The sequence below is a fragment of the Leucoraja erinacea genome, chromosome 24 (assembly GCF_028641065.1).
Source record: "Leucoraja erinacea ecotype New England chromosome 24, Leri_hhj_1, whole genome shotgun sequence".
In the NCBI taxonomy this organism is placed as follows: domain Eukaryota; kingdom Metazoa; phylum Chordata; class Chondrichthyes; order Rajiformes; family Rajidae; genus Leucoraja; species Leucoraja erinaceus.
In genome coordinates, this window is record NC_073400.1 from 1,090,516 (window position 1) to 1,103,865 (window position 13,350).

General features: G+C 45.6%; 1 protein-coding gene across 1 annotated transcript in view; it reads right to left on the minus strand.

Annotated features, from left to right (window-relative positions):
* Positions 1-8,835: 8,835 nt before the first annotated feature.
* Positions 8,836-13,350, minus strand: part of LOC129708558 (potassium voltage-gated channel subfamily C member 1-like) — a 61,990-nt gene continuing 57,475 nt past the window's right edge. Inside the window, exons 3-4 of the mRNA XM_055654364.1 lie at positions 11,369-11,527; positions 8,836-9,948 (exon numbers count right to left, since the gene is read on the minus strand). Coding sequence (XP_055510339.1) covers positions 9,887-9,948; positions 11,369-11,527 — 221 coding nt within the window. The 3' untranslated portion in view covers positions 8,836-9,886. The remainder of the gene's footprint in view (positions 9,949-11,368; positions 11,528-13,350) is intronic.

Sequence of the window (13,350 nt, forward strand, 5' to 3'; positions counted from 1 at the left end):
GTGCAGGTCTGCCCACCCACCTACCTACCTCCATCTCCATCTCCATCTCCATCTCCATCTCCATCTCCATCTCCATCTCCATCTCCATCTCCATCTCCAACTCTCCTGTTTCTACCTTCTCCTGCATTCACTTGCACACACTTCTCTTCACCTGTACACACCTAATTTGACCTGTACCCACTTGAATCCACTTGTGTCCAATTGCATCAAGCTAATCCATCCAGACTCACCTGTGCAGACTTGTACTGGCAGCTCGTTCCATATACTCACCATTCTCTATGAAAAAGTTGCCCCTCGAGTCCCTATCAAATCTTTCCCTCTCACCTTAAATCTATGCCCACAAAAGTAGAAACTTTTGTTGGAATAGTGGGTCAGGCAGCATCTATGGAGGGAATGACATTTCAAGTCGGGTCCCTTCTTAAAGAAGCGTCTGTCCAGGATGCTGCCTGACCCGTTGTGTCCCTCCAGCAGTTGCTACTTGCTTGAACTGCTGCCGTTTGTTCAGTTGTTTGTTGTTGTGAGGACTCCCCACCGCTCTATAATGGGAGGTTGAATAGGCAACTGATGGCCTCTGTCTCTCTGCCAGGGCTGTTGTGCCGTTATCCCGGGAGCTAGGTGATCACGCAGGAGACTTGCTGAGGTGCAGTGCAGAATATTAATATCCAGGCATCAGAGACTGGCTGCTTCCTAACCTTTTAGCAGCAGCCAAAACAGAGAGCAAGAGACAATGAAAAATATCGCTCTGCATTTCAGTGGATTTTACCAAATCCATTTAAAAGAAATGGTAATTAACTTTGAATGGAACTTTATCATGAATTCACAGTTCGAATGCAAATTAAATCAATTGAACAAAGACTTTGAACGATTGTTGAACTATCATTCCAAAAAATTCTAAACCATATATCTATAAATTTACAATATAACCATTACTTTTCCAATTACCGTACATGGTCATAAAATATTAGTATGTATACATTCAAATGTACCTTGTAATATAAAATTCCTTTGACATTATCAGAGAGCTGTGGAAAGAATCTATTAGGTTTCATATAAAGTAAAAAAACAAAGTGCTGGAGGAACTAAGCGGGTCAGGCAGCATCCATTGTATGAAATGGACAGATGACGTTTTTTGAAGAAGGGTCCTGACCCTAAATGTCATCCATGCATTTCTCTCCACAGAGGGTGCCTGACCTATTGAGATACTCCAGCACTTTTTGCTCAATATTCCAGCATCTGCAGTTCCTTTTCCAACAAACCTACACCAAAGTGGACAACCGTGGCTGATGGCATGGCATAACATCATGGAGATATTACATAAAGTGTGAAGAATAGGAAGATCATGGTCATTTGTAGAGTCGAGGGAAGTTACACTTCACGAGTCGTATGGGCAGAATTAGGCCATTCGGCCCATCAAGTCTACTCCGCCTTTCAATCGTGCCTGATCTATCTTCTCCTCTCAACCCCATTCTCTTGCTTTCTTCCCATAACCCTTGACACCCTTACAAATCAAGAATTTATCAATCTCCATCTTAAAAATATCCATTGGTCCTCCACAGCCTTGTGTGGCAAATAATCTACAGATTCACCACCCTCTGACTGAAGAAATTCCTCCTCATCTTCTTTCTAAAGGTAGTGAGTGGTAGTAAATAAATAGGTAAGGATGTGGAGATGATAGTTTTAAAGTTATATCATTTTGAGAATGTGTGCAGTCACAGGGGTGATGGTAGATGTGATCTGGTTTTAACTAGAACAAGGAAAGCAGGGTTCTTGACAAGATGGCGGCCTTCCACAAGGTGATTAAAATAACACAACTTAAATGACTAAAGATCATATTCATAATGATACTTTATTAGCCAAGTATGTTTCGCAACATACGAGGAATTTGATTTGCCATTTTCAGTCACACCAATAAAAAGCAACAGGACACACAAAACACATTTTAACATAAACATCCACCACAGTGACTCCTCCACATTCATCACTGCGATGGAAGGCGAAAAAAAGTGGATGAAAAAAAAGATAAGTGGAAATAAACACAGAGATATTGTGGGAGAGCAAATAGTCTATGACCAGCTCTGTTGAATGGCTGCCACAGAGCAAACAGTTAAATGGCCTCTGGCTCGGACATTGATTGACTGATTCAAAGATAAAGCATGGACAGATGCCCGTCTGGCCCGCCGGGTCCACGTAGACCATCGATCACCCGCTCGCACCAGTTCTCTGTTATCCCACTTTCTCATCCACGCCCTACACACTAGGGGAAATTTACGGAGGGCTAATTAACCTATAAACCTGTACATCTCTGGGAACTGGGAGGAAAGCGGAGCACTTGTGGAAACCCACAAGGTCACAGGGAGAACGTGTAAACTCCACACAGCCAGCGCCTGAGGTCGGGATCGAACCTGGTTCTCTGGCGCGGTGAGGCAGCAGCTCTACCAACCATTTGCTCTACTTCTGTCCACAGCGGTCCTTGACCACAAGAACATTTCCCATCACGTTGCCTTCTATGACCATATCGCCAGACTCCAACTCCACGTTTAACGGGGTATGGTTAAAATCAGCCTATCCATCGCAAACACTAAATTGATGTTTTAATAAATGACGCAAAAGCACTGTCCTCATTGAGACCATTCGTACAAAAGACAATCAATGCATTGTGTGGTAAAGGTGTGTGGAGCCTAATACAGGAATGGGAAAAATTGAGCCTTTTGTTAAGAGATGCAGTATGGAAACAGGCCATTTGGCCCATCGTGAGTGCTGACCAGCAAGCACCCCACACGTTAATACACTAGGGGCAATTTACAATTAACCTACAAACCTGCATGTCTTTGGAATGTGGGATGAAACCAGAGCACCCGGAGAAAACACACGCAGTCACGGGGAGAACGTAGAAACTCTGTACAGCCAGCACCTGGGTCAGGATCGAACCCGGGTCTCCGGCACTGTGCGCAGTAAAGGGCCTGTCCCACTTTCGCGACCTTTACAGGCGACAGCCGGCACCCGTGATAGGTCGTCGAAATTTTCAACATGTTGAAAATTCAGTGGCGACCAGAAAGATGCTACGATTCTTTGGAGACCTCTCACAACCAAAGGAGACCTCTCACAACCATAGGAGACCTCTCACAACCATAGGAGACCTCTCACAACCATAGGAGACCTCTCACAACCATAGGAGACCTCTCACAACCAAAGGAGACCTCTCATAACCATAGGAGACCTCTCATAACCATTTAGACCATACCAAAGAGTCGTAGCATCTTTCTGGTCGTTGCTGAATTTTTAACATGTTGAAAATTTCAGCGACCTACCACAGTTGCCGGCAGTTGCCTGTAAAAGACGCGTAAGTGGGCCACTGCGCCACTGTGCCACACTAATCACAATCATTATTGGTTTGTTATTGTCACGTGTATGGAGATAAAGTGAAAAGGTTTTGTTTGCTAGCCAACCAGTCAACTCTGATACCGTACATGAGTACAACAGGTAGTCCAGAGACAAAAAGAACAGAGTGTAGAATAGAGTGTCGCAGCATTACAGGGTGAGATTTACAGAGGACAGAGTGCAGCATCCGCAGTGAGTTGGTTGGAAGCACGCAACTACCTTGTCAGTGAACTGTCCAGTAGTCTGATAACAAGCGGGAAGAGGCTGTTCCTGAGTCTGTCGTTACGTGTTTTCAAGCGTTTGTATATTCTGCCCAATGGGAACCAAGTCTTAGTGGATCTTCCAGTTGCTAGCTGTTTTAATCCCTCATTTTGTCTTTTCATCTCGACCCTTTTATCCACCATCTACCTATCAAGCCCTCCCTCACCTGTATCAATCTATTACCTAAGATAGACGCAAAGTGCTGGAGTAACTCAGCGGTTCAGGCAGCATCTTTGGAGAAAAAGGATAGGTCGAGACCTTTCCTCGGGAATCCTCTACCATAGCCATTTCACACTGATTGTGCTAAACCTATTGCTTGCCAGGTTTTGTCAAGTCTTCCTCTCTTCCAGCTTTCTCCCACCCCACCCCCACCCCCACCCCAACCCCCACCTCAACCCCCACCCACAATCAGTCTGAAGAAGGGTCCCAACCTATCTATATTCTCCAGAGATGCTGCCTTACTCACTGAGTTACTTTAGTATGTCATTTGTTGTAAAGACCCTGGTGAAAAGGATAATTGAGTATGTTGGCTGCTTTCTTGAGGCAGTGTGGAGTAGATGGAGTCGATGGCGGGAAGCCTGGTCTGTGTGATGGACTGGGCTACATCCACAGCTCTCTGCTATTTCTTGTGGTCTTGGGCAGGTGAAAAGGCATGGAAAAGGTTAACAGCAGCCTCAACAGTGAGAGGGTGAATGTAGAGAATCACAACACAGGCAGGGATGGAGCAGGAACACTGTAACATAATTCTCCAGAAGGTTAATCTGGTTACTGTTCATAACTGACAAGTAAATAGCGGAAGACACAAGGAACTGCAGATGCTGCTTCACAAACAAGTGCTGGAGTAACTCAGCGGGCCAGGCAGCATCTCTGGAGAACATAGACAGGCAGCATTTTGTGTCGGGACCCTTTTTCAAACAGCAGGAGTTCCTTTGAGGGTGAGGCGCCATTTGTGGAGAGGAGAGGAGACGATATCAGAGGATTGCCAGAGTAGAGTGACCAGGAAAGAGTTAAAGCAGATTATTTTCACAACCTGGTCAGGAAACCGACAGTCCCTCTCTCCCCCCCCCCCCATCAAACAGGTATTGCGTACACTGCCAGTTTCCTTGACAACAGACAGAATAATTCCATCACCCTTCAAGCAAGCTCAAACACTGGCACCGTATCAATTTGAAACGATCCAATTTAAGTGGACTTATTTTTTCACTTGTTTATTTTCACTATTATGGGCGTTGTATTGATCGAAGAACACAGAACACGTACAACAGTGTAAATGAGGTTCCATTTATCTGAGAAAATCAAAATCACCCCACTGAAATGCAAGGTCATTATGAAGTGAAATAATCTGTAAAAACATAAAGAATTGCAGAATCTCACAGAATGAGAAGAGATTGTTTAAAGGGCCTGTCCCACTTTCACAACCTAATTCACAACCTTTTACTTGTAGACATTTTTCATCAGGCTAGAAAAAACGCCCCGACCTACTTAATGTCACGAGTACCTACGACTAGCATCACGGCCTGCTACGACCTACCTACGACCTTGTGACGATCATGCTGCGAGTATGAGTCAAGGGCAAACTCGGCAGAGGTCGTGAATTAGGTCGTGAAAGTGGGACAGGCCCTTCCTTAACCCTGTGAGAGCTCCATAAAACGTGATGTTGCAGAATTGTCACACCATTGTTTCTCACCATCACCCTGATCATTCATTCTCTTCAGCTGCAAACCCACAAGTCTCTTTGGAATCTATTTTCACTTCTCATTCACATCATGAGTTCCAGTATTTAACAAATCGGAATGTTTATCTGTTAATTAAACATTTTCTGTTAATTAGAAAGTGTTGCTTCTTGATTAACGGTCCATTGGCCAGAGGAAGCAGTTGTATGTTTAAACACTTGTTTAAAACTCACCTCTGTGTCCATGGCATCGACAGACCGTTCACACGAGTCCTGTGTTATCCCACGTTCTCATTCACTCCCTGCACGGATCAATTTACAGAAGCCAATATACAGTACCTACAAACTCGCACGTCTTTGGTAATGGGAGAAAACTGGAGCACCCGCAGGAAATGCACGTGGCCACGGGAAGAACGTGCAAACTCCAGACAGACAGCACCCAAGGTCAAGTTTCGAATCTGGGTCTCTAGCGCTGTGAGGCAGCTGCTCTACCACTGTGCTGCCCCATGTCGAAGCAAATTGATCAGTAACTTTCCAAAGAAGAAAATAAAAATACAGAGGCAACACCTACAGGGCTTGGGGCAACATTCAGGGAGTGGTGTTTGGAACTTTCTATCAAAGAGCTAGTAGCACACGATGGGCTGAGCTGCCTCATTTTGTGGCATCTGATTCGAAGATTGCAGCAGGAAGACATTGTGTTTTGACATGAACAACTTGGCCAGGCACTGATGGGCTGACGAGGTGTGAGTGTGTGTGTGTGTGTGTGTGTGTGTGTGTGTGTGTGTGTGTGTGTGTGTGTGTGTGTGTGTGTGTGTGTGTGTGTGTGTGTGTGTGTGTGTGTGTGTGTGTGTGTGTGTGTGTGTGTGTGTGTGTGTGTGTGTGTGTGTGTGTGTGTGTGTGTGTGTGTGTGTGTGTGTGTGTGTGTGTGTGTGTGTGTGTGTGTGTGTGTGTGTGTGTGTGTGTGTGTGTGTGTGTGTGTGTGTGTGTGTGTGTGTGTGTGTGTGTGTGTGTGTGTGTGTGTGTGTGTGTGTGGTGTGTGTGCGTGTCTGTATGTGTGTGTGTGTGTGTGTGTGTGTGTGTGTGTGTGTGTGTGTGTGTGTCCGCTCCTTGCCTGTCCCAAATATAGACACGCGGTGCTGAAGAAACTCCAGTGGGGCTGGAGAGAAGGAATGGGTGACGTTTCAGGTTGAGACCCTTCTTCAGCCTGACAAATCCCCTTGCTTTAGTTTAGTTTATTGTTACGTGTTCTGAGGTACAGTGAAAAGCTTTTTGCGCGTGCTATCCTGACATGATAATGATCAAGCTGTCCAGAGTGTACAGATAAATGATGAAGAATACAACATTTAGTGCAAGATAAAGTCCGATTAAAGATCATTCAATGTCTTCAACCAGGTAGATGGGAGGTCAGGACCGCTCTCTAGCTGGTGAGAGGACGGTTCAGGTGCCTGATAACAGCTGGGTAAACAAACTGTCACAGAATCTTCAAAGTTTAAAGATACGGGGCAAAAATACGACCTTTGGCCCACCGAGCTGGCATCAACCAGTGATCACCCCGTACACTAAATATGCCCCTGTCCCACTTAGGAAACCTGAACGGAAACCTCTGGAGACTTTGCGCCCCACCCAAGGTTTCCGTGCGGTTCCCGGAGGTTGCGGGTGGTTGCCGGAGGTTGCAGGTAGTGGAAGCAGGTAGGGAGACTGACAAAAACCTCCGGGAACCGTACGGAAACCTTGGGTGGGGCGCAAAGTCTCCAGAGGTTTCCGTTCAGGTTTCCTAAGTGGGACAGGGGCATTAACACTATCCTCCACACTTGAGACAACTTACAATTTACAGAAGACAATTAACCTACAAACTGGCACGCCTTTGGAGAGTGGGAGGAAGCCTGAGCACCCGAAGAAAACCCACGCAATCACAGGGTAAACTTGCAAACTTCATATAGACAGCATCCGCAGTCAGGATCGAACCCGGGTCTCTGGCGCTGTGTGGCAGCAACTCTACCGCTGCACCACCCTGTATCTGGAGGTATGTGTTTTCACCCACTTGCATTTTAATGCCAGTTATGATGCTCAAGGAACCATGGGTGTGCAGCTGGTCACCATGGAGATGCTGAGGCCTGGTGGCAGTGAATGGGAGGTGCTGGCCAGTGATGCGCTGATGCCACGGCAATGCTGGCTGCATTAGTGCTGTCTACACTGTCCCTGCAGCCACCATATCTACATGACTCACAGCAAGCCCACATCCCCAATACTCACCCAGCTCATCCTTCTTACTGTCTCCACAATGACTGCTCCACTTGTTTATCTGTTGGCATGATTAATCTGCTGTTAACGAGTGATATTTTCAACACTGACCTTAATGCTCCACCTTAACTCTCTGCGATGTTTAACCTTGTCATTCACTGGTGAACGTTTGTTGTTAACCCCTGTGGCAGCCATTAAATCTAGCCCATAACTCACTCCGAAATACCTGCTTTTCTAAAATAAACCATTTAATTCCCTGCACTTGATGCTGGTATATAACAGCCTCCAGGTTATGTGTTGGTCTGTGCATAAACTCCCTTGCCTCAAGATTAGATTCCAGCTCTGATTCATTCCCAGATAGCACTCGCTCTATTTATAAACTCAACTGCCAGACCCCTCATTTAGATTTCAGTCTGATACTCAGTTCTGTACATCATTTGTTTCACTTTGAGACCATCAGGTTGTTGAACACTGCCCAACACTAACCTCAGCAACTATGACCTTCTATGGACTGTGTCTTTGGTTGCACTACGGACTTTGTCTTTACACTATTATGGTTACTGTAGATGGTTATGCATGCAACCAAATATGTAGTTACCTCATTACCATATAGACACTCCCACCTTATGTAGTATAACTGTAGTATCTGCATGCACCCTCCCCCTGTAGGTTCCAGTACATGTGTAGACCAGTTGTGGTCAGTGCTGGGACGTGTGGATGTAGTGTCTTAATAAAGACTTAGTGAAGGACTAAGGACTACGTCTCAGCTCCTTTACATGGTGTCAGAAGTGGGATTCGAACCCACGCCACCCACGACTACATCTAAGCTCCTTTACAGTTACCTAAATCATAATTATTCATTCATTGTATTATTATTATATATTCCATATAACAATTAACGGAAACAGGCCATCTCGGCCCTTCAAGTCCGTGCCGAACACTTATTTTCCCCTAGTCCCATCTACCTGCACTCAGACCATAACCCTCTATTCCTTTCCCATCCATATACCTATCCAATTTATTTTTAAATGATAAAATTGAACCTGCCTCCACCACTTCCACTGGAAGCTCATTACACACAGCTACCACTCTCTGAGTAAAGATGTTCCCCCTCATGTTACCCCTAAACATCTGTTCATCTGTGTGTCACAGTGTTTATGGGCCTGTAAAACTGCTGCAAGAAAGAATTGTCCATTGTCGATACATGTGACTATTAAACTCTCTTGACTCTCGATGATCCCATGACTGTTTCTGTACAGCCCCATTTTGACACAACAAAAACAAGAAATAAAATAAAGTGAAGATGAAAAGAGAAACCATTTATTTTCTTCCCAGCAGGGCAGCACAGAGATTGACGGTCTACAACATACAGACATGAAACAGACACAGCAGAGAGACCAGGCACTGAACAGTACAACAACCCATACAGAGAATCGCTCAAGCCCAGCTTCTCACCCACATCACAGTTGGACCATGTCTAGAGTAACTCTGCAAATGCACAGTGCAGCCAGCACCAAACAACAACTCAAAGCCAATCTGAAGAAGGGTCCCAACCTGAAACGTCACCGATCCATGTTCTCCAGAGATGCTGCCTGACCCACTGAGTTACCTCAGCACTTTCTGTACTTGTGAAAAGCAGTGTAGTGTTTGAGTGGCATCATCTGTTCTGGGGCTGTTGATTTCCCATACAAATTTCCTGATTTACCCCCCCCCTGGTGCTGTGTGCTTTATTCTTATAGCATCTTTGATTCACTTCAGAACACCAAAATTAAGCTCATCTCTACAAAGACAGACGTGACTGGGATCAATGTGGGAAAGAGACTTGATCACATGAAATAACATCAGCTTCAAAGAACTTTTGACAATTGACCTCTGCTGCTACGATACGACACAAACTGGAACACGACAGCCATCACAATAAAGCACTCGGATGTAGAGTTTATACATCTTGCTTCTTACCCAGTTAGATACCAGTACATCAGTATAAAATATGCAACAAAATTGTTACAATGAGATCATCAATCTATTGCTGCGATTCAAAGGATCTTGGACATTATGATCGGGATGGTAACAAATGTCTATAATTCATATAGAAATGTTATATATAATATATATATATATAGATTTTTCTTCATAATACATAATTTACAGAACCACCATGCATTCATGCTTCTACAGGAATAAATATATATATTACAACGTTGATGGGTTTATGGGCGTTTGTTGGTTCGAAGCTTCTGATCTTCCGAGGTGTGAGTGACAGATCGTGCCTCTTCCAGCTCTCCTCCCTGGCGTTGCATTAGACAAGGCATCACGGATCACATTCTCACTCCGTTACGAGAGGGTCACCACCTCTGCTTGAGAGTAATTAGTTGTGAGGACATCTTTGCAGTTCTCTGTGTTTCAAGAGTAAAGCAGGAGACAGCTCAACGTAAATAAGACATCGCAACCCCTGACAAAGTCTGGGGTCATGAATTCAAGGAGTAAATGACAGGTCAAGGAAGAGCATTCAATGCAAAGGGGAACCCCAACTGCAAAGATGGTTGCTTATGTTTGAGTGAGGCCGAGAGAGAGAGCAGGACCGAGAGCGTGAGAGAGTGAGTGTGAGAGAGTGAGAGAGAGAGTGAGAGAGAGAGAGAGTGAGAGAGAGTGAGAGAGAGTGAGAGAGTGAGAGTGAGTGAGAGAGAGTGAGAGTGAGAGAGAGAGAGTGAGAGTGAGAGAGAGCGTGAGAGAGTGAGAGTGAGAGAGAGTGAGAGAGAGAGTGAGAGTGAGAGAGAGAGAGAGAGGGAGAGAGAGTGAGAGTGAGAGAGAGAGTGAGAGAGAGTGAGAGAGAGTGAGAGAGAGAGAGTGAGAGTGTGAGAGAGAGAGTGAGAGTGTAAGAAAATGTGTTATAGTGAGAGTGAGCGTTAGAGTGTGAGAGTGTGAGAGAGCATGGATTGTTTGGAGTGCCTGTGTGTCAATGTCCATGCGTGTCCGTGTGTGTCCGTATGTGTGCGTGTCCGTGTGTGTCCGTGTGTGTCCGTATGTGTGTGTGTCCGTGTGTGTCCGTGTGTGTCCGTATGTGTGTGTTTCCGTGTGTGCACGTGTGTGTCCGTATGTGTGTGTGTCCATGTGTGTATAGTTTTCAGATTGCTCAGTTATGAGCTTGAGGATGTGGATCACATCACATTCAGGGTGACACTGTGATGCAGTGAGTAGAGCAGCTGCCTCTCAGCGCCAGAGACCCAGGTTCGATCCTGACCGCGGGTGCTGCCTGTGTGCAGTTTGCACATTCTCCCTGTGGGTTACCTCTGTTTTCCTCCCACATGCCAAAGACGTGTGGGTTTGTAGGTAATTGGCCCTCTGTAAATTGCCCTTAGTGTGAAGGGAGTGGATGAGACCATGGTTAAGAAGGAACTACAGATGCTGAAAAATCGAAGGTAGACATAAATGCTGGGGAAACTCAGCGGGTGAGGAATGGAGCAAAGGAATAGGCGATGTTTCGGGTCGAGACCCTTCTTCAAGCATGAAGTGAGTGGATATGGGATAACTTTGAACTAGTGTGAATGGGAGATCGATGATCAGTGTGTACTCGGAAGGGCCTGTTTCCATGCTGTATCTTTAAACTCTAAACATCCAGTTAAGTAGTCACCTCTCCCCCCATGTAACCTAAACGATAGGAAAGGTTTAGAAAGATACGGGCCAAATGAGGGCAGGTGGGGCTAGTGTAGATGGGGCATCATGGCCAGCATGGGCAAGTTGGGCTGAAGGGCCTGTGTCTGTGCTGTGTGAGTCTATGATCATGAGCCTCTCTCCTCTGTCTGCGGGGGTACTCACCGGCCGTCAGTAAGAAGCAGGCAGGCGTGGTCTTGGTCCGGCCTCTGCTGGTGGAGGAGCGTTTGACAGAGTGGTTCTTGTCCGGGGTCCGTGGCCGGCTCAACGCTGCGCTCTCGTCATCCGACACGGCCACATTGGCATCGCCATTCTGCTTTGAGTCTAGGAGACACACACACACACACACACAATTACTGATCAGATGCTTGAACCCACGCAAGTCCCAGTCACACCTATCTTAGCCTGGTCAACTTGAAGAAATCTAAACCAATATGGAATATTTTGTGGTATAGTCACACTCTTAGTCATCAGGTGACACAACCTTGGTTTAAAGTGCTGGAGGAACTCAGCAGTTCAGGCATCATCTATGCAGAGCAAGGACTGGTGATGTTTCAGGTCCAGACCTGTCTTCAGACCAGAAACATCGTTTGTCCATTTCACTCCAGGTCACACTGAGTTCCTCCAGCACTTTGATTTTAGATCAAACATTCCAGCATCTACAGTTCCTTGTGTCTCCATTTTACAGCCTTAATGTGTCAGGGAATGCCCAGCACATGTATGTTAGCTCACGTGTGCACTCTCATACTCAGGCCATGTGTGCATTGTGTGTTACATCAGAACGGCAGGAAATTGCAACATGCATGTCAGGACACATGTGACAAGACAGGAAGATAGACGCAAAATGCTGGAGTAACTCAGCGGGACAGGCAGCTTCCCTGGAGAGCAGGAATAGGTGAGGTTTCAGATCGAGAGCCTTCTTCAGACAGAAGACTGAGGAATGGTCTCGACCGGAAACGTCACCCATTCCTTCTCTCCAGAGAAGCTGCCTGTCCCGCTGAGTTATTCCAGCATTTTGTGTCTATGTTTGGTGTAAACCAGCATCCACAATTCCTTTAGTACAGCACAGGCACAAGACCTTTGGCCCACAATATCAGTGCCCAGCGTAATGCCAAGATAGACTGATCTCTGTCTGCTCTTGATCCATACCCCTCCATCCATGCATGTCCATGTGCCCGTCTAAAACCCTCTGAAATTCACATCTTCGTGGAGTAAGACCCAATGGGTTTGTCTTGTACATTCGACCGTATATCCCACATTCTACTGCGCTGGAGTTTCACCAGTTGTGCAATTAATCACACTCACTGTTGATTTATTCTCTGAGTATTGAGAGTCCTAGAGTCCTAAAGTGATAGAGTGTGGAAACAGGCCCTTCATCCCAACTTGCCCACACCGGCCAACACGTCCCTGCTACACTGGTCCCACCTGTCTGTGTTTGGTCCATATCCCTCCAAACCTGTCCTATCCATGTACCTGTCTAACTGTACTCCTGGACTGTACGATTGTTGCTGCTTTCAGGTATTTGATTTCCAGATCACGCCAACCGCTAGTGTAAAAAAACATATTTTCACCAAATCCTTGATCGAACTGATTAAATCTGCATCCTCTGGTTACCAACTGCAGACAATGTCACTTTGAACATTCTCAAATCTCTCTTTGGCCATCTCTGCTCTGTACTGAATTCCAACTTCTTCAGTCTCCTCACAAAACAACCCTAGAGACAATTTTAAAAATCACTTCAGCTTGCTACTTTTTTTTGCTTTCTCATTTTTGCTTTCAGTATCTTTTGATCCACTCGCTTAATCCACTACTATCCCCTTTGTTTATCTTTCTTTAACTAATTAACGTTCGTTGTAAAACTAAATATTATTTTTATGTAACCTCCCTAGCAAGGGCCATGCCCATCAGGCTGTGAATGATGCATTATGTAATTATGGGGAGATGGAGGGTTTGAAAACTATGGGGCACAGGTTTTAAGTGAGAGGGGAGGGGGGGGGGGAGAATTAAGGGGGACCTCAGGGACAATCTTTTCACTCAGAGGGTGATGGGTATCTGGAATGAGCTGCCTGAAGAAGCTATAAAATCAGGTATGGTTACGACTTAATAAACAATTTGGGCAGAAATATGGATAAATGCAGGCAAATGGG